Genomic DNA, 25,067 nt, shown 5'->3' with positions numbered 1-25,067 from the left:
AAATTGCTTTATTTATTCCAAACGATCCCTATATTATTGGATAAATCATTTTTGAAAGAATTGGATGAAATTACTATGAATTCATTTGGGCAGGCAAGAAGTCAAGAATTAAGAAAATTTACTTACAAGATAATAAAAGCAGAGGTAGCTTTGGTCTCCCTGCCTGGGAGACCTATTATAAAGCAGCAATGTTAATGTGGATAAAGGATTGGATTAAATTGTAAAACTAAGAATTCTAACATTAGAAGGATACGACTTACAAATAGGGTGGCATGCCTTCTTGTGGAACCCAAGTAGTAAAAGTCACTCATACTTTCAGAGACATACTTTGTTAGGTATAACATTGATACCAAATATGGTTTGGGTGAATAAATATATAAAACTTAGATATCATGGTTTAAGTGCTTATCACTTTAAGCACAATGCTGCAGGCAATTAGCCGATTAAGGGTGCGGTTAGAAGTTACAATATAAGGAAGCATTAGAAGCTGGAAAGCTTACTGCGACTAACTGTGTCTTACTGTGACTGTAACTGTGCCTGTGACTGAGATGATACTGTCTGCTACTGTTTGCTGATTTACTGCGGAATTCAACTGTTCTACTGTTTGAGCGTCTTGCTGAATATCCAGCGATTGTTCCTCTGGAGAGAGGCACCGGAGGAGGAGAAGATATCTTTATCGGCTGATAAAGATATTGTAAGGACTCTTAACTGGATGGAAATATAGTGAATGACTAATGGACTGAATGACAATGCTTTAAACTCTAAATGGATTAAAAACTATTTAAACTACAAACAGTGTTTGTGTTCAGTGTGTGTATACTCTGGGGCCCTTCCGCTCTCATTTGGCTGCCTGGCTTGACTACTGCTGCAATACTCTGCTAGGGGTTAATCCCCAAACACTAACATTGGTTATGGGCCCAGCAGCATAGTCTAACTAACCAGGATATAGCAGAGAGAGTTGGTGTGAGTTGCACATTACTGTAAAAACAAACTGTTTTAATTAGTTTAAAATAGTCAAAATATCTGAAGAGTAATGGCACAAGTAAATTTGTCACAACTGTCCATGATATCCAGGCTGGACGGAACAAACTATGTTTCATGGTCAATGAAATGTAGTTTAATTCTACGCAGAGAAGGTTTGTGGGACATTATAGCAAACCCACCAGATGTGAGTAGCTGGGATCCTGCTGATGATGATGATAACGAAAAGTTACAAGACTTTAAACTGAAGAATGAGCAGGCTTTATGCATCATAGGACTGACTCTCTGTGATCAGCAGCTTGTCCATATTCGTGGAGAAGAAAATGCTGCAAACTGCTGGGAGAACCTCAGGAAGATTTATGTTCGGGACAGTGTAGGAGCACATATAAATCTTACACGAAAGCTTTTTCGAACGCATCTTCAGAGGAATGGAGATATGTTAGTTCATTTAAACTGTATGAAGAGCATTTTTCAAGAATTGCAAGAAAAAGAGCTTATATTTAATGAACTGCAACAAGTCTACATAATATTATCTTCATTAGATCAAAGCTATGATGACTATGTGACTTCGTTGGAAGTATTGCCTAAGGATAGCCTCTCATTAACTGAGATTACAGGCAGGCTACTAGAAGAAGCCAGAAGAAGGTGTGAGCGTGACGAGCTGAGAGAAGATAAGAAAGAAGAGAAATTATCTTCAAAGCTTGAAAGAAACCAGCTTAGCAAAGTAAAGCACCCGGAAGAAGAGAATTTATCTTCGACGGCATACACAATTAAAAAGTGTTTTAATTGTGGAGGCAGAGGACATTTGGCAAGATTTTGCAAAAAGAGAAAAAGCCAGAATGTAAAAAAGCCAAAGAAAGCATTTGAACTAGCCACGTTTAGCAACTCTGATGTGAAGAATGATATATGGGTGGTTGACAGTGGCGCATCCCACTGCATCACAAGAGATAAGACAAAATTTATAAAAATGTCTAAAAGCTCTCAACATATATCTCTTGCTAACGGCTGGAATCTTAAAGCGAAAGGAGAAGGTCTTGCACATTGTCCGTGCATAAACCAGGATATAAAAATGTTGTATGTACCGCAACTAAAGTTTAATTTGCTTTCAGTAAGGGTATTAGATAAATTAGGTTATGTAATTACTTTTAAGGATAATAATTGCATAATTGAAAAAGATAACAAAAGGGTAACTGCAGCTTTAAATGGAACATTATATGTCTTAGATAATAGTAAGAAAGGGGAGGCACAGACTGTATTTAATAATATAAAGCCTCATAATGAATGTATCCATTTATTGCATAGGCGTTTGGGGCATGTAAATTTTAAAATGCTAAAACGTACAGTTGAGTTATCTGAAGGAATAAGGTTAAAACCTTGTGATAAATATTTGCGTTGTAATGTTTGCTGTGAAGATAAGAGCAAAGTATTGCCTGCAAATAGGCTAAATGGTTTCAAAACAAAAGAACCTTTAGAAGTGGTATTTGCAGACATCATAGGTCCAAAGAAACCCAGTATGGGGGGTGCTAGATATATACTGAGCATTATGGACCATTATTCTAGATATGGGTTTTGCTATTTAATGAAAAGCAAAACTGAAACATATCAACATTTTTTCAATTGGGTTAAGTTTGCTGAAAGAAAGTCTAAACGACAACTGATAACCCTGGTGACAGATAACGGTACGGAATTTATTATTAACAAATTCCAGAACAGACTTAAGGTAGCTGGAATAGAGCATAAGAAGTCTGCTCCATACAGGCCAGAACATAACGCTTTTATTGAAAGAAGAGGCCAAACACTACAGGCAATGGTTAGAACAATGTTAAATGATTCTGGGTTACCTGATACTTTGTGGGGGGAGGCTACAATGTGTGCTAATAACATATTGAACAACGTTGTTAATACAACAACAGGTGAAATACCATTCACCAGGTGGCATGGCAGAAAACCTGACCTAAGTTACCTGCACACATTTGGTGCACCAGCATGGGTGCATATTCCTGCACAACTCAGAAAAAAAGGGCAACATAGAGCTAAAATATTTTTCTTCGTTGGTTATCAGGCAAACCATAGGGCATATAGATTTTGGGAGAAAGGCACATCTAAAGTGTTATGTAGTGCTAGTGCCCAATTTCTAGAACATGAAGGATGGGAGAAATTAGAACAGGATGCCAATAAAGATGTAATTATTGAATCCTATAGAAATCCCATTAGTTATCCCTGTAACTTTAAAAATAAAGTAAAGAGACAAATACAGGATGAAATAGTGCCCATAAAGGAAGAAACAGATTCAATAGCTGAACAGGATGAGGAAGATGAACAGATAGTAGTTCAACAAAGTCCTCCTGTAAGCCCTGTAATTCCCAGAAGAACTACACATGTATCTAGACCGCCTGATAGGTACCAAGCTAACACAGTGTGCCAGATTAATCAAGTTCCTAATTCTGTTGAAGAAATTAAAAAGTATCCTACTAAGGAAAAAGAAAGTTGGTATGCAGCAATGAATAAGGAACTGAATTCATTAAGAGATATGAAAGTGTATGAAAATGCCAAATTACCTGTAGGTAAGAAATCCATTGGCTGCAAATGGATTTTTAAGGTAAACTATTCACTGATGACATTGCATTGATTACTGAAACTAATGATGAAGCAAATAAAATAATAGCATCATTAGGAAAGAGAATAAAGATCAAGCAATTAGGGGAGATAAAGAAGTATCTCGGTTTGAATATAAAGAAAACACGGAAAGGTTTTAAGATATCTCAGGAAGATAAGATAAGCAAATTGCTAAAAGATTACAAGATGGAGCTTTGTAAGCCGGCTAAGACTCCAATGAGTCAGGAGTTTAGCAACACTGATGAACAAAGCCCGGAGTTTGATAAGGTGATTTATCAATCTTTGATTGGTAGTTTGAATTATATAAGTAATTGGTCTAGACCAGATATTTCGTACTGTGTGAATCAGTTGGCTAGATTCAATTCTGCACCATGTGAAAGACACTGGATTGCAGCTAAGAGGATATTAAGATATCTTAAAAAGACAATGAATTATTCATTGTATTTAGAACCAAAGGGTGATTTAATTCTGAGTGCTTATGCAGATGCTAGCTTTGCATCAGAAAGAGACACTAGAAAGTCGACTTCAGGAACAGCCATAATGCTGGGTAAGACATTAATAGGCTGGAAGTCAATAAGACAACAGCATATAAGTTTGTCTACTATGGAGGCAGAATTCTCCTGTTTATCTCTGTTATGTACAGAATTAATAATGTATAAACAAATGTTAATTGATATAGGTATAACTGTGGATTATCCTATAATTATACATGAAGATAATCAGGCAGCAATTCAAATGGCCACAAATATTGCAGTAAAAACAAGGAGCAAGCATACAGATCTAAGATACCTAAACGTGAGACAATCTGTAAGAAGTAAGATGATTCAGCTAGAGTACTGTATGTCGGAGGACAATTTAGCCGATAATTTTACTAAAGCCCAAGGTGCCAGTAAGCACCAGGAGAGTTGTGAAAACTATGGGGTTAGATTGTAAAGGTATTATATATTTATTTCACCCAAAAGGGGAGTATGTTAGGTATAACATTGATACCAAATATGGTTTGGGTGAATAAATATATAAAACTTAGATATCATGGTTTAAGTGCTTATCACTTTAAGCACAATGCTGCAGGCAATTAGCCGATTAAGGGTGCGGTTAGAAGTTACAATATAAGGAAGCATTAGAAGCTGGAAAGCTTACTGCGACTAACTGTGTCTTGCTGTGACTGTAACTGTGCCTGTGACTGAGATGATACTGTCTGCTACTGTTTGCTGATTTACTGCGGAATTCAACTGTTCTACTGTTTGAGCGTCTTGCTGAATATCCAGCGATTGTTCCTCTGGAGAGAGGCACTGGAGGAGGAGAAGATATCTTTATCAGCTGATAAAGATATTGTAAGGACTCTTAACTTGGACAGTAATAGTGAGTCTTACTGGATGGAAATATAGTGAATGACTAATGGACTGAATGACAATGCTTTAAACTCTAAATGGATTAAAAACTATTTAAACTACAAACAGTGTTTGTGTTCAGTGTGTGTATACTCTGGGGGCCTTCCGCTCTCGTTTGGCTGCCTGGCTTGACTACTGCTGCAATACTCTGCTAGGGGTTAATCCCCAAACACTAACATACTTTACGCAAATCTTTGATAAAACCTGGTCTGATATTAGGAAAAACCATTACATTAAAGTTCTGTTATGGTTGTCAACAATGGAGGCAATGTTCCACCCTAATACAATGGACATCAGTAAAAAGCTCAAATATTACCAAATTTTAGACAAAGAAGGAAAGCTCAAATCGACCCAAGAGTTAGAAAACCAAAAAATAATGATTGATTGTTGGTCCTATTTCCAAATAACAATAAGATATGAGAAAGATTTAAAAGAATTCAGAATAGAATCAAAGAGTATTAAATTTGATAAAATACTTTTGGGCCCAGATAAAAATATGATATCTAATTTAAATAATTATCTATTGGAATATGAATTAGCTGAGGAAATTGTGAAAGGACCAATGATAGCATGAGCAAGAAATTTCAGCCATAATATAGACTTAGAAGACTGGGAAGAAATCTAGCAGAGAAATCTTACAATAACTAAATCTATGTCTTATAAAGAGAACTTATATAAAATGATATATAGATGGCATCTAGCACCCTCCAGATTAGCAAAAATATATCTAACATCCAATCCAACTTGTTGGAAATGCAGAGGGAATCATGGTACCTACTTCCATCTCTGGTGGACATGCCCAGTGGTCAAAAAGTTTTGGAGTAGAATTAAAACTTGGTTAGAAGAAATTGTCCAGGGTGGATTGGAGTGGGAACCTAAATTGTATCTTCTGGGTATCATTAAGGAAGGTTATCCCTCCAAAGTAAAATATTTGATTATCCATATCTTAACAGCGGCACGTATTTCACTGGCTCAATTCTGGAAATCGCCTAATATACCACCAATACAATTATCATTCAAAAAAATTGTGAATGTGCAGAAATGGAAAAACTCACATTAAAATTAAAAGGAAAAGAGGAGGTGGAATTTTACTCGATCTGGAATAAGTGGTACAATTGGCTAGAATGTAAAAAAAACGAAAAGGGGAATCAAGGGGGGGAAACAAATTTATGAAATAGATTATGATACATACAATAACAAACAGGAATTGTTAATGTTAGTCTTAGACTCCCTCGTTCTTTAAACAATCAATAGAAGGAATTCATCGGTAAAAATAAATAAGTATAATCCAACAACAAACATTAATAACAGAACATTAAGTTTGATAGAACATAAATAACAGAGAACCTATAGGAAGCATATTAATCAAACTCCCTTTAACAAACCAGTGTATTTATACATGCATTATTATATTGATCTCAGTCATTAAGGTTGTTCAAATGTTGAGATTAACATCGGAAGAATAGGAGAAAGAAAAGAAAAACTTCACTTGCATTCCATAATGTAAAAACCATGACCGAGAAAGCAGTTTCTATCTTCCTGATAGTTGTACTCTGTGAGGAAACTGCCCCTCAACTCTAGTCAGAAATCTTACTTTTCTCTATGTGTTTATGAAGGTGAAGTAATATAAGTTTATCAACAGAACCACCAGGTTCTGAGTGTGTCCACATTGGAACAAATGCCTCTGTGACTTTAAGATAAAACAAATCACTTGGAAGGAAATGGATGTCCTTTTGCTATTTCAGTTGGGTTTCATATAGGTATAAATGTTGGGTTTCTCTCTGTGTGAGGAAGGTTTGTGTGTATGTGAGAGAAGTGTTGGGAGAGGCAGATTGAGATCAATTGTTGAATCTCCAGAGAGCTCAAAAAAGTGGACATTGCACAGGACTTTTGCCTGGGTTTAATTTTTTTATCCACTTTCCTTTCCTTTTCAGGGTAGTAGCGGTAATTTTAGATACATTCTTAGATAAATATAGCTTTCTGTCTTCCCTCTTTGAAAGAATTGTCCTACCAGTATATCTCTCAGATAAAAAATCCTCAGCAAATTTGGTCCTCAGGTAAATAAAATGACCCCATTTTGGAAGTGTGATGTAGTAGTTCTTTTGTAATTGACACTGAGGATGGTGATGATTATGTGCCATCAATTTTTTTAAAAAATTTTAAAACAAACTTTATTGAATACAAAAAATTAAAATATACAAATATACAAACTCAAAAGACAAAGATCCATACAAACGTCACAATAATCTCTGTGCTAAAACTAATTAAACTTTCCTTTAATACATTTGACAGTGAGTTAAATATTTCCTAAATTATATTATTATATTATTATGTGCCATCAATTTAGTGCTGACTATTAATGACTACATAAATTTCCTCCATGACAGATTGTCCTTAGCCTGATCCTTCAACTCTGCCAACCATCCATTGCCACTATAACTGAATCAATCCTCCTTCCTATCGCCGGTCCTTTTTTCATTCCTTCCACCTTTTCCAGCATTAGGGATTTTATTTTTATTTTATTTTTAGTTATTATTTTATATTTTAAAAAAACCCAGTGTGGTAAACATACCAAAAAGTTGTTCTTCCTCATATTTTCTCCTGGGAGGTGAGTTGGGCTGAGAGACGGTGACTGACTCAAAATCACCTAGCTGGCTTTCATGTCTAAGGTGAGACGAGAACCTTTCCAGAGAGCTAGGCTTTTCCATTATGTCTCTGAAGTAGGATAAATTGAATGTGGTTACTGTTGTGAATCAATAAAAGTGAATAACCTGAATGCAAATTAGGGGTTGAAAACCTGCACACTTGATTGGTCCTTGTACAACAACTTGGGATTGGGCCAGAACCAGTCCCTGATTGGCCACTTTTGGGACTGTTCTTATTGGTTAGTAGTTCGAACTAGTTGCACATGTTCATTGGTTAATAAGGCAGCAGCTAACCCTATAAAAGGGTTACTGCTGCCCATAGCATTGCTCTGTTCTATTCCTATTCCTGTTATTATTAAAGAGTTGAAGTCACTGGTCAGATGTCTGGTCTCCTTATTCTCCAAACTTAACACTGGCGACGAAGGTGGGATGCGGAGACTGAAGAGCTGACTAAATCTACAGAGCAACCTACAGAGCACGTGGTTGATCACGCACCATCAACGGCAACATGGCCAGCAGTGTCATACCACCCGCTCCATTCGACCCCGAGACCGAAGACTGGGAGTCATACATGGATCGGTTCCAGATGTTTCTGGAGACCAACAACCTAAAAAATGCAACAGCGGGAAAAAAAAGAGCTATCTTTCTAACTCACTGCGGCCCGACCGTGTTTAAGATGGCAAAGTCACTTGCCAGGCCAGCGGAGGTGAAAGAGATGGACTGGGACGTCCTCGAGCCGTTACTACGGGCTCACTACGCACCTACGGTGCCAACCCTCGTCAGAAGACATGAATATTACCGGAGGGACCAACAGAAAGGCGAAAGCCTCGCTGATTATATCGCAGACCTCCGAAACCTTGGAGGCCTCTGCGGATTCGCAGACTTAGAAGAAGCTCTCCGGGACCGTTTGGTTCTAGGCCTAGAAGACGGCACGATCCAGAGTAAAATTATGGCTAAGGGGGACATCAGTCTCAACGATGCCCTTAAAGAAGCCTCGGCAGCAGAGGCAACCAAGAAGTCGGCAGCCCGAATGCGCCGCACCAACGCACCGCTACGTAAACTCGCCACTGATACCTCGCCTCGCTCAGAGAGACACCCGGTATCAACTCACCATGAAGACCTAGAGTCCCCGTCCGACAGCGATGAGGAGGAGGTCAACCGACTGCGAACAGAGCGAGACCAGTCCACACAACACTCCTTTCGACCGTGTGCCGGTTGTGGGTCCAATCACCCACGATCCGGCTGCAAATTCCTCGACGCGCTCTGCCGAAATTGCGGAAGACGAGGTCACATCGCAAAGGTTTGCAGAAGCAAACAAAACGCCAAATCCCGACAGGCCGAATGCCAATCTTCAGGATTCTTTGGCACACACCAAACAAAATTAAACCACTCCTACAGAAACAAACCGTCCACCACTTCCACCAGGCGTGAAGAAACCCGGCGGGAAGAGACCCACCAAACAATCACCATAGGCCACGCTACATCCCTTGATGCCGGAAAAATCCGAGTAAAGGTCGCCATCGAAAACAAACCTTGCGTGATGGAGGTAGACTCGGGATCTTCCCTCTCGATGGTGTCGTGGAAAACGCTCCAACAGCTCCTTCCAACGATTCGCCGCCAAGACCTTAACCCTCAAAGGGTTATACTCAAAGACTATCAGGGCAACCGAATCCCGTCGTCGGGTCCCGCAGATTCCAGGTCTCATTCAAGGACCGCACCGTCGCACTACCACTGACTGTTGTGGATCGCGACAGGCCTAGTCTTCTAGGCCTCCAATGGTTCAGGCCGCTCGGAATCACTGTAGCCGGAGTCCACAAGGCCGAAAGCGTCGATTGGGAGGAAGACCTCGTGCAAGAATTCAAAGACGTTTTCGCGAACGGACTAGGCAAGTATAAGGGGACCCCAATCTCGTTTAACTTGAACCCTGAAATAGCACCCATCCGCCTTAAGCCGCGTCGGGTGCCGTTCGCCTTAAAACCTAAAAGCGACGAACAACTCGATAAGCTGATAGCGCAGGGCGTACTGGAACCCACCGACCACGCCCGTTGGGAAACCCCGATAGTGATGCCTATCAAGCCTGATGGGTCCCTAAGAATTTGCGGAGACTACCGGGCCACATTAAACCACGCACTGCAGCAAAGTGCTTATCCAGTACCGGTAGTGCAACACTTACTCCACTCTCTGGGCGGCGGGAAAGTTTTCGCCAAACTAGATCTAGCCCAGGCATATCAACAACTGCCTGTAGACCCAACCACAGCCGAGGCACAAACGATCGTAACACATAGGGGCGCCTTTAAATGCAACCAGCTCCAATTCGGAGTAAGCGTCGCCCCTGGAATCTTCCAGAGTTTAATGGAAAGGTTGTTACAAGGGATAAAAGGCGTTGTCCCATATTTCGACGATGTACTCATCGCCGCACCTAACAAAGACACCCTAGAAAAACGACTCAGAGAGGTTTTACGAAGATTCCAAAATGCAGGCCTCAGAGTAAAAAAAGATAAATGCCACTTATGTACCGAAAAAGTAGAATTTTGGGATACCTCCTGGACAGCCAAGGAATTCATCCCACGAAGACAAATTACGAGCAATTAAAAGGCACCCACTCCGAGGAACAAGGCAGACCTACAGGCGTTCCTTGGACTTATCAATTTCTATAATGTGTTTTTACCCCACAAAGCAACAGTGGCTGAACCATTGCATAGACTATTAGACAAAAAAGCATGGATACCCGCAACCGTTACCCACTTCACCGGGCCTAGATCCTACCGCTTGCTAACAGACGATGGGAGGGTGTGGAAACGCCACATAGACCAACTCCGATCAAGATTATCACCCAGCGGCCATGAATTTCCCAGTTCAACAACTCAAGGGGGAGGGAGTATCGAGGGAATTGACTTTGATACAACTAATAGCGGGTCAACGGGAGCCCTACAGCCCAGCGAAGCACCGGAACGTGAAGCGGGGAGGGAGTTGATGTCGCCAGGGAACTTTAATACAAGGGAAAACGAACTGCAAAACCCCAAAGAAACACGCAGCAGCAGAGACATCCACAGTGAATGCAGCACGGAATCGCCGTGCAGCGAAATAGAACTTAACAATGGTCATCCAAATGCTCCACTGGAACCGGACGTTGGACAAAACCCGGTGGAGCCTCGGAAATCTTCCAGGCAGACCAAACGGCCTGCCTATCTTGAGGATTTTATCACAGCTCCCCTCAAACGGAACCCAAGGGGGAGGGGTGTTGTGAATCAATAAAAGTGAATAACCTGAATGCAAATTAGGGGTTGAAAACCTGCACACTTGATTGGTCCTTGTACAACAACTTGGGATTGGGCCAGAACCAGTCCCTGATTGGCCACTTTTGGGACTGTTCTTATTGGTTAGTAGTTTGAACTAGTTGCACATGTTCATTGGTTAATAAGGCAGCAGCTAACCCTATAAAAGGGTTACTGCTGCCCATAGCATTGCTCTGTTCTATTCCTATTCCTGTTATTATTAAAGAGTTGAAGTCACTGGTCAGATGTCTGGTCTCCTTATTCTCCAAACTTAACAAACAAACTTAATTCGAGTGAGAACTCTAAGTTGATATTTTTGATGATCCATTAGGTTTCTATGAATTATTTGGCAGAATCAGCTTATCCTGCTATCAAATTCTGTGGCAGAATAATCTCATTAAATAGTCCATCCAGGAGATTTTATGGATCTGATTGACTCCTGATGGATGATTAGCAAGTTTCCTGTTGGTGCCTGGAATAGAAAAGTGCCAAAGACTTCCTCTAAGAGTGGCTTTTTCCTGATCTCTAATCCTAGGCTGCTCCTTGCAAACTGAATTGCTCTGGCAGATGATGCATCAGAAGTGATACTTGAAGTGGTGCTTGTAAAAAAAAATAAGAAGTAGACATAACAGATACTGGTCTAAGCTCTGGTTTGAACTTACATTGTGGTGATAAAATGGCTTCTCTGCAGACCGTGTTTCTTCAAATTCTTTATAGATGTTTTAATAGTGCTTCTTGTCTCTTCTAACAACTCTCTGAAAGTCTGCTAAGTTCTTTCCTGAAATGTATTGTCTTTCCCAGCTTTGGCCACTCTTTTCTTCTCTGCAATTTCCACCATTTGTTCTGACATCCGGGTTGCTTTCTCCACTCTGGTAGTCTCTTTTCACGCTTGTCCTTAATGACTTCTTGAAATTCATTCCATTATTCTTCTGGGTTTTATTGAATCAATGATGTTAAGGATTTCAAAGCAATTCCTGATGTACCCCTTGAAAATATTGGAAACATATTCAATATCATATCTTATCTCTTCTTCTTCTTCAGCTTAACTTGCAACTTGCATATTAGCAGTTCTTGATCTGTTCTACAGTAAGCGCTGGCTATGCCTTTGATGCTATAATTGAGGTCTCCACCTCCTTTTAGCAATAATATTCTCTAGTGATGTCTATGTACAGAGGCATTGTTTGGGTTGTTTGAAAACAGTCTTAGATATGTGATCCCTTCAGACTGCATTTTCAATATTGGTTTCTATAATTTTAATTTTAGATTTGATATAATCCATAGTTGACATGAATAGCATTGTGAGAGAAGATATTTACAATGCATTGAATGAACTCCTTGAGAAGCAATTTAAAGAATTTAAATGGAGGCTCAATTCTATTAATTATGATGGAAGGCCAAACATTCCTAGAACTTCATTGGATAAAGCTGATCAACAAGAAGTTGTAGATCTCTTAATTCAACATTATGGAGAAGATGCTCTAGAGGTATGCATTGATGTCCTTCGAAAATGCAATAGAAACGATCTTGCAAAAGACCTTGAAGAAAATAAAGGTAAGAAAACCCAACATATTACAGAAATGTTCTCTCCACTTAAGATCAAATGGCAACAAAGACCCATTGTTATTTGTTTACAGCTGAATATTGTTCAACCAATTTGTTGTTGATTATGATTGGCAATGGTTCCCTGGCATTTCAAAGTGAGGCTTTTCTTCTAGTCTAAGATACTTTGCCCTGAGCCTAGAATCAAACCTAAGTTAAGCATCGACATTGTCACTCAATGTGGCATTTTCCTATCATTGTCAAAGAAAAATATTAAGCCAGATTCAAGCCAAAGAAATTAGTCCATTGATCTAAATTTAAGGAAGATCCTTGAAAGTCTAATTTAGCCCAACCTTTTTTCTAGCATGCTTCCTGACATGGTACAGAATTAAGGCATCTTACAGCTGGTGATGCTATTGTTGCTATTAGGGAAGACAGCAGGGAAGAAAGTAATGCTGGGTGGATACAGAGAACAAAGAACAGTAACATTCTCTTGCAGGAGCCCAAAGTAGAAAGAAACTGAGAACTGACTTTGGGGAAATACAGTTTTCAAATATCTGAAACCTTCTGTGTACATATCTACACCAGGGATCCTAAATTAGACAGCCAAGAAGTGGACTAGAAACAGTCTTAATCCCAAGAAAAAATCCCATTTGTGCCTTGTTGCAACCTATAAGGCTGCTTTAGTTGGTCTGACATTCTATTGGGATGGCATCAGACTGGTCTATGTAGAAGCAGCAGCATTCTTGAAGGAGGGCACAGCTCAATTTACATTTATTTGAAATATGGTGAAAAGCTCATTCAGTTTGAAACTATAATGCCTAAAAGAGACATATGCGCAATTGGAAAACCCAAAGGAACTGTTATACAGGTTGGGAATTTGATGATGTGATGAAGATGGTATGCAAAATTTCCCAAATTTAACGCATACTTGGAGAATAAATGGTAGAGGATTGTAATGTGAGAAACATTCACCAAACACCACAAAGCCCTCACCGTCAGGAGGGCAATGATTTCTACCTCCCACCATCCCCTTAAAGAAAAGAAACTAGGATAGAAATAAAGAGATGAAGGGTAGGATACTGCATAAGAAATTAGGGGATCCTGCTGACAGAGCTAGTGAGCACTCAGGCCCAAATCTTGTTTTCCTAAAAAAAGGGGATGAGAGGGAACTCAAGGGCGAGGAGACAGGTCAACTCTACTTTAATAGGAGGCAGCTGATACAAACTAACTTTTCTCCTTCCTGACAAAGGAAACTTTAATATATAAAATGAACATAATTGCTGATATTTCTTCATTGGTAACCTTATTTCAAACACTACAATATGTTGTTTCTCTGCTTCACTCAGATTTCAGCTGCTGTGCATGTGGCTTCCTCAGCAAATTCTGTCACATTGTCAGTCACCTGCTGAACATTGAAGAAGCCAACTTGTTCTGGTGTTTGAACCAGTTAGCCTTGAGGAAATGCCTGGGGTCTTTGGGGGAAGGGGTGTTGAATCTTGCCCTCTTTTAGATCCATGTGCCTGCTTGGTTGATTAAGGCCTTCCAGAAGGTGACATGTAACTGAATCCAAGAGATGGAAAATGATTTTTGATGGGAGGGGATGATTCCACTTACTTAAAAGGAAGTGACAGTCTACCCTCTCCTTAAGAGCTATCACTGGATCCAATGTCACTGGATAATTTTAGTCTGGCCTACAAATTTCCCATTTTAGGGAAGGTTCTTAAGAAGTTGATAGACCTGCAGCTCTGGGGCACACTGGAGGAAACAATCATATAGATCCTTTCCACTTGTGTTTCAGGTTGGGTTATAGAATTGAGATAGTATTAATAACATTAATGAATGGTCCCAGGACATAGGTAGTATATTTGTCCTAGTCCTACTTGAACTCTGAATGGTACTATTGATCACAATATTCTTTTGGTTTAGTGTCTTAGGAACAGGGAAAATGGTTTCATGGCAGTTCTCTTTCTTCCAAGCAACCAAGAGCTGGGAGAGAGGGCAAAGATACAGTTACCTAATGTAATTTTCACCACTACATGTGGTCTCCTGGTCCATTCAAGCCTGCCTATGAAAGAAAAAGGGGAAAGAGGAAAATATATAGAAAGTCATAGGAATTATAAAATTAAGAAATCTAAATATACATGATGAATGTAGACATTCATAGAAAATATACACCCATGCATTTATCTATTTTTTAAAAAAAATGTTTTACCCATTTTTATGTGTATATCACTAAATTCTGGTTCGTCTTTAGTTGCAGATGTTGATGCTCACCAACTTCCAGTTTCATCAGGTAAGGCAGGAATCATTCAAAGAATCACTGAATTATGTGTAAAACGAATTTAGCATGAGCAGTTCCTCCCCTTTCCTTCCCCTTCTATGCAAACTACTGTAAATATTAATCACCTGAAAAACCTTGATGGGGAAAACTCCAGGGTGGTTTTGCAATGCTGATTAAGAGAAAAAGAAGGGAAAGGGAAAAGGAAAGGGAAGGATTCAAATGCTCCCTGCCAGCTTCCCAAAAGGAAACTCAGTGGAGAAGCCAGCAGGAAGTTGGAAATCACTCCCACTCTCACTGCTTTTTTGCCCTCTCCAAAATGGCAATGCTGATTGATTCTTTTTTCTATACAAATGTAATAGGGATTTACAAATGAAACGTAATATGTTACTAATCTATACTATTAAACATTTTAATCTAGATTTGACGTCCACATGATTAATCTTTTATTGTTAAATTAGATCCAGTCTCTACTGGATCTAAATATTCCATTCACTTTTTAAAATGTGACAATCAAGGTGATTTATTGAACATCATTATTAATAAAGAGTAGTTGTGAGATTTTGAGTATCATAAGATTTGATGATCACTTTTAATGATTTATGTGCCTCTCATGCTAAAATACTACTGACCCAGATCAGGGTGGCAAGGCAGCTGGTGTGTATTTATTATGGTCACAGCATCTCCTGGTCACTTGCTCACCATTTCTGACCTTCCAAAAATCAAAGTCAAGGGGAAAACTGGGAGAAAATTGCAAATCATGATCACATGACATTATCCTTAATCCCCTGTGGTGGTTTGCTAACAACCACAGTTGGAACTAAAGTCATAAGTCAGGTGTGGTCTCTGATTTTTCTCTTTACAACTGCATTAGTTGTGGTTCCCAATTGCAGTTGATAAGTGGGAAATACCTGTAGCTGTAATTATTATAAAACCTATTTATCCTTTAACAAAGGAAATAATAAAATCTCATTATTATCATTCCTTAATTGATTTAAAATAATAATTTTAAAAAATCCAAGCCTCTGTTCAAATCTTATAACATTTTTTAAAATTAATTTTAAGTTCTGGATTATTGCATTACATCAATTTATAAATGACAAATATTTAACATATTGATTAACAAGAATTTGCCTATTCACATCAATTCTGTCAAACCAATTAAAAAGTACCCTACAATTTCCCTCAACACATTAATCCAGAGGGCAGATGAGATGGCCCCAAGAAAAAGATACAGCGGCAAAACACTTAATTGGGTCTCTTGTGCAGGCCTCATTTTTAATGCTTCTAATTTGATTCATTCTTCCTTTAGATTACAGAAACTACATTAAACAAAAATTTACAACAATCAAAGATCCTAATGCTGTTCCTGGTGAATACGTGCCCCTAAACCAGAGATATTCAAAACTAATCATCCTAGATTATCACCCATCTGAAGAGGAGAGAGAAGATGAAATTCTGGCAATGGGAAGGAAACATCTTGAAATCATCAGCAAAAGAGCTGAGTCTTCAACCAGCATTGAAACATTATTTAACCCTGATAAATATGGATTAATTCCACAAGTTGTTGTATTGCAAGGAGCTGCAGGAATTGGAAAAACAATGATGGCCAAAAAAATCATGTTTGACTGGGCTTCTCAACAACTTTACCAAGACAAATTTGATTATGTTTTCTATATTAGCTGCAGTGAGATGAATCTCCACGTAGAGTCCCAGAAGACTAGTATTGCAGAAGTATTTTCAAACACATGGCTCAAGTGTCACAAAGTAAATTATGCCATTCAAAACATACTGAAGAATGAAGAGAAGCTTCTGTTCATAATTGATGGGTTTGATGAATTAAGGTATTCCTTTGATCAGCCTGAAAACTACTTTTGCACTGATCCCTGGAAGAAAGAGCCAGTGAGAATTCTTTTGAGGAGTTTATTTCAAAAAAAGCTTCTTCCTAAATCCTCTCTTATAATCACAATAAGACCAATGGCTTTGGAGAAACTCCATCAATGTTTAGAACAACCACGCTATTTTGAAATACTGGGGTTTTCTGCAAGAGAAAGAGAAAAATATTTCTACAATTTTTTTGAAAACAAAGGCCAAGCAACGCAAGCTTTAAGATATGTTAAACAAAATGATACTCTTTTCACCATGTGTGTCATTCCCCTTGTGAGCTGGATCATCTGCACAGTTATAAAACAAGAGATGGAGAAAGGCAAGGATCTTCAGAAGACACCATGTACCCTCACTGCAATCTACATACTGTACTTCTCCAGTTTGTTAAAGTTTCACCATAAAGAATCCAAACAAGATGTCCAAGGAAATGTAAAAGGCTTGTGCTCTTTAGCTGCAGAAGGTGTTTGGAAACAGCAAATACTATTTATGGAGGAAGAAGTCAAGAAGCACAGTTCAGTTCAGAGAGACTACATCCACCTTTTTCTAAATCGAAGTAATTTCAAAAAAGACATTGATTGTATTCAACCCTATAACTTCATTCACTTAAGCTTCCAGGAGTTTTTTGCTGCTTTGTTTTATGTCCTAGACAAAAGAGAGGAGCAAGATTCTGAAAATTGGAATAAAAATTTGCAGACACTGTTAGAAAGTCATCAATCCTTTAGGTGTGATTTTGCAGTTGGATTTCGTTTTCTTTTTGGTTTTTTAAATGAAGAAAAAAGAATGAGGCAGTTGAAAAAAGAATTTGGGTGGGAAATTTCTCCTAAGAATAAAGAGTTCTTATTAGACTGGGTGAAATATAAAATTGACAAAACAATTAATTTCCCTTGGCAAAAAGAAATATTAGCTTATTTATATGAGACACAAGATGACAATTTTGTAAACAGTGCACTATGTGGTGTCACTAAAATAGAATATCGATGCAACTCTGATATGGAATTGATGATCCTGGCCTATTGTGTACAGCGCTGCCAAAATTTGAAGAAACTCTTTATTAAAAGCCATATGTTTCCATATTGGGAAGAGGAAGGATTATTTTTTTCAAAAATTGAGTAAGCATTTTTTGAAAGTTTGTAACCCACTGGGCATTTAGTTCAGTTTATAATCCTACCACCACTACTCTTTAACCTACACTCTTAAATATAACAATAGACCAGAAAAATGTCACTTAGAAGTATGCATAAATGTCTTTGAGCAGCTAAGTTAAAGAGTTCTCTCAATCCTTAGCAATGAAGACAAGAGATAGCTTGGGCTAGGTAGGCTGGGAGGATGATTAACTAAAAATAAGCAGTTGTCCATTGCTCAGGCCAATACCAGTCAAGCTCTCTTGCACTTAAAGAACCTGATAATTATATCACTAGGAAGTGCTCAGTTCAAGATCAGAGAGACAATTGCTGTTGAGATCTGGAGGCTGTAGCCATTTTAAATAAAGAAATCACTTTTTAAAAAAGGTGATTGTTTTATACATAGCCTGACACTGATGTCTTTAAATACTGATTGGAAGCTCTCTTGGCCATAACAAAGGCCAGTGTCTTTCTCCCTTTGAATAAAAAGAATTACATTCATACCCTCAAATGTTCCATAGTGTGTAAAACTTCCATTTTAAATGGCAGATAACATAAGAACGTGTATCTGTAATAATTTTAAACGTCTTAAGCATCCCACTTAAAACAAGATCATTTTGAAATTAGTCATTTTCTAAAATGAACTACAACTAAGAATTTTAATTCAAACACTACCTCATTTTTTCATCTTAAATAAGAGGAGTAGATTGAGAATTTAAAGGATTTCTTCCCTGTGGTGTGACTTGGACCAGTTCTTAGGAGAATATTTTCACTGCTTCAGCACTGAATTGACAAAGGGCTCATTTTCTAGTGTCATTGAAAAAATTGCTATACTGTATAAACTGTAGGATTAACATTTAAGGGCACCCCTATAAAGCTTTATAGTTTTGCAATAGTTTTGTTTAATTCTTGAGAATTTTGGCTTCAATTTAGATTTTTTTCTCCAGGAGAAGGAAACATAGATAATTTCCTCATTGTAGTTTTTAGCTGCTTGTTATCTGTTGGAAATGAAGCTGGCTGAAGAGCTTTTCCAGATTTCATTGTCTTCTTCTGCTGTAGCCATACCGGTGAACTCATGTTCTGTTCACTACAGCTCCCATTGAGACCATTTCCTTCTTATTTATTCCTCCCATGTCCTGACCTGATGATGCAAATTAGAAAGCCAGACAAATACAGGTTTGAAGAACTCTATTTCCAGGTTGCAAATTTTGGGCTAACAAAATCAAATGACTAAGAAATCAGTTAATCTTTATAATGTTCAAAGAACCCATAATTTGAATTGGAGATTGAATCATCAAAATCCAGGATCCGAGCATCAGAGAATCCTTGAGCCAGTCTCAATGTCAAGCCTTGGTCCTAGAGGCTGAAGGGTCTGGTGACTGCTGTCATATAACACCATATGCTGATATGACTTGATTAGGTGTAATGCTGCCTTCTCCTTTCAAGGAGATGCACTGATGGCCTTTGATATGCCCTCCATAACTCCTTGTGGGTTCTAGATTAAGTTCCCTATCATAATGTGTTCCCTCATTATCTGAATAGGACCTCAATTGCGCTGACTCATTGGCCTTGAAGTTGTCATGGGTGCCTGATTTCCTGCTTGCTTTTCAGGTGAATAATAAGAAAGAAAGAAAGAAAGAAAGAAAGAAAGAAAGAAAGAAAGAAAGAAAGAAAGAAAGAAAGAAAGAAAGAAAGAAAGAAAGAAAGAAAGAAAGGAAGGAAGAAAGAAAGGAAGGAAGAAAGAAAGGAAGGAAGGAAGAGCAAGAAAGGAAGGGAGAAAAAGAAAGAAAGAAGGAAGGAAAGAAAGAAAGAGCAAGAAAGGGAGAAAAAGAAAGAAAGAAGGAAAGAAATAAATAAAAAGAAATAGGAAGAAAGAAAAAAAAGAAATAGGAAGTGGGTGGAGAGAGAAAACTCCATGCTATTATTTTTAATTGTTCCATTATTTATCATCTATTAATATTTTACACTGTCCCTACACCTAGAGTGTTTTTACTGCCTTTCTTTTGCCCAGGTATTTTTCAGGGTTTACAGTCCAGAGTATAAATACATGTGTGTTTAACAGAGTTGAAAGGGACTTTGGAAAGGGACTTCTAGCCCAATCCCCTGCTCAGGCAGGAAAACTGAGGATGCCAAACTCTGAGTAGAGGTCCTGGGAAAGGTGTCAGAATAACAGAATAACACTTAAAAGAGACCTTGGCCGGGGGAACTCTACCATTTCAGAGAAATAGCTGTCCAGTCTTTTCTTAAAAACCTCCAGTGTTGGAGTATCCAGAACTTCTGGTGGCAAGCAGTTCCACTTGTTCTCACTGTCAGGAAGTTTCTCCTTAGTCTTAGTTTGCTTCTCTATTTGTTCAGTTTCCATCCATTGCTTCTTGTTTGCCTTCTGGTGCTTTGGAAAATACATTGCCCCGCCCCTCCTCTTTCTGGCAGCCCCTTAAAAGCCTCTTGCCTATCACACTCTTGAGCAAAGCATTTCCTCCTTTCAGTGGTCCATGAAAGTATATCTATAGTAGGTAGATAATAAAGTCAAAAAAAGATGAACAACATTTTTACAGAACTATAGATGTTGAGACTGGGTGTGATAAGGAATGGCTGGGAGGAGCCAGGCGAGGCACCCCTTCATGTGAGTGACATTGAGTTGGTCACGCCCATCCAGTCACATGACCACTAAGCCACACCCACAAATTAAGTCACGGTCACAGAACCGGTTGTTAAGAAATTTGAATCCCACCCGTTCACAGCTCTCACCCTGCCAGATCCCACGGTTGTCCATACTGTTCTTTTCCTGCAGGATCTTTGTGGTAGAGGGGCTGATAGGGCGGCAGTTCAATAGACTGGTATTGCTGGATTGGGCACTTAATTTCTGCTTGGAGAGCACAGATTAGAGACTTTAGATAGGTAATCTGTCCATGTAGACTAGTAATTTGTTTACAAAGAGGACAGTATCCAAATTTGAAAAGAGTGCTGCGAAAGACAGCTGCAAAACAAATATTACACTGAACTAAGACAGTCATTTTGAAATGAAATAAAATCATAATCTCAGGCGCACGACCTCTGAATGTATTATTGCTATTTTTGGTGTATAGTTGTGTAAAGGAGGCAATTTCAAACTACCTTTCTCACTCTCTGTCTCTCCCACAACAGCCAGCAGTTCTTCCCACCAGCTCTGGGAAGTTTAAATGAATAAATAAATTTAATAAATTTGTGGTTATTTTACAAATGGACTGGAATGCTAATTATATTTGCAAACTACAGGAACTGGAAATACTGAAGAAAAAGTCTGACAGCAAAAATGTCTTTCCCTTCTAGGGAATGGAGTTTGGATGAAAGATATATGGAAGATTTCTTTAAAGCACTAACAAAGCTGAGAAACTTAAGAGAACTACGGTAAGAAATTGTATGAAATTTATCCTAGATGTTATTGATACAGAAACCTATGCATAATAGTTCTGTGTGTAATTAATGGATTAGATTGGACTGTTAAACTCACGGCATCACATTGTCATCACATGATGTATCATGACATTTTTCCCCTTTGCTAAAATGAGGGTGGGCATGGCCAGTGCATGAAGCAACTGGCCCACAGGCCAGGAGTTTGCCCCCCCGGACTAGATTATCTAAAATGGCTTTGTCCATGGCTATCTCATTCTTTAAAATACCAGCCTTGACTTCAAAGTTATAAATGTGCTAGTCATATGCTCTGATAAGGAGGACGGAGAGAAAGTGAATTTTCTTGTCAAAGGACAATAGTCTCGGTTTGGATGATTCTAGTAGTAGCGGAGCCAAAGTTCAGTTCCACTAAGCCCCCAGGATGCCTTGCTTGCACCCAGAGATGACAACTAGTAAAAACGTGGAAGGTCTGAGAAATTCGGCAAGAAAGAAACCTGCAGAAGAGCCAAAGCTGAGAAGGAAACTGCCACAGCTGTATATTGGGTGGGAGCTTAGTGTGGTTGATTATTGACCTCACTCTTTGACAGCAAATGCTGAGAACAACTTTGTAAGTGTCAGATCTGTCAGGCTTCCCATCACTAGGTTTCTTGGGGTTTTTTCTTTGCATTTCTCACTTGTGATTGGATTTCCAATATTAACCTATGTGAAGCTTGTGGCTAGATTTACATTGCCATTGAACAATATTGGTCAAAAACTTGTCAAAGTTCTGCCTGAGTTTACATGTCACTGAACTGGGAAGGCATCCACCTTACTACCATGTTTCTCCAACAATACGGCCTCCACCAATAGGAAGCCTCGCCATGTTTTATTGGCATAAAATCAAATTAAGCCCCTCCCCCCAAATTAAGGCCCACATTAAACATGCAAAATGGGGGGGGATGGCGGGAGGGGCTTACCATTAGGAAGTACTTTTGTTGCACGCCCGGATATGGTGCTGCCTGTGTTGGTGGGGCACTTCATATCGGGAGACTTTCCGCCACCGTTGCTTTCCCTTCTCCCTTGCTGCTGTGGCGTTAGAGCAACTCCACGGCGTTTGGCGCAGCCACATGCGGCCAGCCAGGGCTCCTCCCTGCAACCGGAGCCCTGCGGAGACACTTGGCTTCAGACACTCCTGTCGCCGCCTTCCCTTTGCCTTCGAAGGTAAAGCAAATTATTTTTAAAACGACACCCTACTACAACAAAGCCTCCCCTGCCCGAGAAGGCAGCCCAACCCCACATGGGGAGGCAAATCTCCTGGAGCCGCAATGCAGGATTGGCCCACCTCGAGAGAAGCGCCCAGCCGCCATCCCTGCCTGGCGCCGGGCAGAGCGCAAAGAGCTTCGCCTGGGGCGCCCAGTGCAGCTGACAGGCGGGCCCTCCTTCCTGGCAGTACAGGTCTCACCAAGGCAGCGAGCGCCTCCCCACCGGACCCTCCACTCATCCCACCAGGACCGCGCCAGAGCCGTGCGGGTTGGGCAGAGCTGTATATAATCACGTTTCCTTTAGTTCCTTCAAAATACATTCTATGGTTGTTTTTCAACAAATAACTTTAATTATTCAGTCTATTTATCTGCAGGCTACATGAAAATATGCTGACTGAATCTTGCAGCAGGCATCTTGTAACAGTACTCAGGAAAAACCAAAACTTGAGCGTGTTATCCTTGTCCCTAAAGAACCCAGATGACAAAACAATGGAATTGCTATGTGAGGAACTCAAACATACAGAATGTACAATACACACACTAGAGTAAGTGATTGATACTTTTTTTCCTTTCAGTTTCATTTGTATAACTGTCTATGAACTGTTAATATTCTGGAAATATATCCAGGAAGAGGCAGTTTGGTTGGTATATATGATCACATTCCCCTCTGTTTCTATAAAAATACAGTCCATGCTTGTTTTTCAACAGATAAATGTAATTTTTTTGGCTTTTCTCTGCAGACTTGCTATTCAGAGCCTGACAGAATGCTGCAGCAGGCATGTTGCGGAAGTACTCAGGAAAAACCAGAAATTGAGTGTATTGTCTTTGTACCTCAACATTGAAGATGACAAAGCAATGGAAGTTCTGTGTGAGGGCCTCAAACATCCAGAATGTACAATAGAGACGCTAAGGTAAGGGAATGTTTCCCCTTTCAGTTTTATTTGCATAACTGTTTTTGACCATTAATATTCTGGGAATATATCTGGGGGAGGAGTTCAGTTGCCATTCAGAATAATATTCCCTTCATTCCCTCTAAGAATATATTCCAGGCTTTTTTTGTCAAAAGATAATCGTAATTTGTTCACTCTTTTTTTACAGGCTTGATGGAGAGATCCCAACAGAATCCTGCAGCAAGCATATTGCAGAAGTACTCAAGAAAAACCAGAGATTGAGAAAGTTACATTTGTTCCTTAATAACACAGGTGAAAAAATAATGGAACTACTATGTGATGGGCTCAGTCATCCAGAATGCAAAATAAATGAACTAGGGTAAGTCTCTTTTTCCCCCTTTCAGTTTGATCTCTCCAACTGTCTTTTTTAAAAAACAAAAAACAAGTTTTATTAATTTTCAAAACACACAAATCATCATTATCCATTACATGTTTAAACCTTTTTCCATTATAAATTTAACAAGTCAGATAGACTATAATTCTATTTTAAACCATTTCCATATAAACATACAAAAACCTCTTATCCAATTTCTCTTTGCTTCTCTTTACTCTTATTCAAATTCATTATTATTATTTCATCTATTTCTTTCTGACTTAGTTACCATTATTCTCATTCTATATTTCTGCAAGGTTTTATTAATTCTCTCAGAAAAAAAACATATACACACAACATACAAAACATAAAAAAAAATCTTTTTGGAAAGTAACTTGGCCCCAGGTATCTCTCTCTTCATGGACTTCAATTATATTCATGCTCATCTTATATGTCATTACTTATTTTATTTACCATTCTAAGTCTTCTATATTAACTTCTCCACATATTTCACTCTTCTTAATTCTATCTTAATTAATCATCTTAATTTGAGTCATTATATTTGTATCTTTTGTCCATTCTTTATTGTCCCTTTGTCTCGTTCCTTATAAAAAAAAAAAAGAACTTTCTCCTGAAATCACTAATCAGAGTATGATGCCTTTCTATCTCCCCCCTAAATTAATCAAATTAACATTTAAAATAACACCCAATACCCAATCCAATTTTGCTTGGTACATTCTATCTAAATAGTACATCCAAAATAATTAAATACATAGTTAAACAATAGATCTAAATATTAAAAACAAATACTATAATAGAAATTTTATAATAACATCAATACCATAATCTTATTAAACTCTTTAATTAAAACTCAATATTCTAAACCTCCCCTCATATTATTAAATTTTAAAACCAATCATTATTAAACATTTCAACATTTTAATCTCTTATCAACTCTTAAACCATTTAAGTTTTCTATTTCTAATACAATGCTACAATATCATCTTATGTACCTTGCAAAATCTTTTTTGAAGAAATTATGCTTTATCCTTTATCCCTAAAAAAGATTCCTTTTTTCCCATTTAGTTTCAAAACTTTGTAGCTTTTCTCCACCTTTTCCCTTCCTTTCTTCTCCCAACAAACCTTTCTACCCCCCCTTCTTCTAGCCTCTGCCTTACTGGCTTCCCTTCTCTGTCGTGTTCCTTTTCCCTTTTGTTTACTATCATTATATTGATTTTGCACCTTATTTTTCCCTTTCTTAAATGTTTTTTTAAATCTTAAGTCCTTTATTTCTCTTCCTTTCCCTCTTCCTTCTTTCCTGGTCGAGTTCTGAAATTTATTAAAGATGGCTTCCTTTCCTTCTTCTTCTTCTGCTGTCTTCATCTGTTGTAATGTTTGTTGATAGTTAATAAGCGCCATTTCTAAAAAAAGGAAGCC

General features: G+C 38.6%; 2 protein-coding genes across 2 annotated transcripts in view; both read left to right on the top strand.

The window, feature by feature from the left end:
- Nucleotides 1-25,067, top strand: part of LOC113424559 (NACHT, LRR and PYD domains-containing protein 12-like) — a 139,899-nt gene that overhangs the window by 96,504 nt on the left and 18,328 nt on the right. The window lies entirely within an intron of this gene.
- Nucleotides 12,195-25,067, top strand: part of LOC113429750 (NACHT, LRR and PYD domains-containing protein 12-like) — a 28,245-nt gene continuing 15,372 nt past the window's right edge. The window contains exons 1-6 of the mRNA XM_087947338.1: nucleotides 12,195-12,459; nucleotides 14,705-14,743; nucleotides 16,041-17,724; nucleotides 21,046-21,123; nucleotides 23,108-23,278; nucleotides 23,466-23,636. Of these exons, the coding sequence (XP_087803464.1) occupies nucleotides 12,195-12,459; nucleotides 14,705-14,743; nucleotides 16,041-17,724; nucleotides 21,046-21,123; nucleotides 23,108-23,278; nucleotides 23,466-23,636 (2,408 nt within the window). The remainder of the gene's footprint in view (nucleotides 12,460-14,704; nucleotides 14,744-16,040; nucleotides 17,725-21,045; nucleotides 21,124-23,107; nucleotides 23,279-23,465; nucleotides 23,637-25,067) is intronic.

Source organism: Notechis scutatus, chromosome 1 (assembly GCF_049901735.1).
Source record: "Notechis scutatus isolate UNSWTSFEM ecotype Mainland chromosome 1, rNotScu1.2, whole genome shotgun sequence".
Lineage (NCBI taxonomy): Eukaryota > Metazoa > Chordata > Lepidosauria > Squamata > Elapidae > Notechis > Notechis scutatus.
Note: the sequence above shows the minus strand (reverse complement) of the source record. Positions and strands in the feature narration are given on the sequence as shown.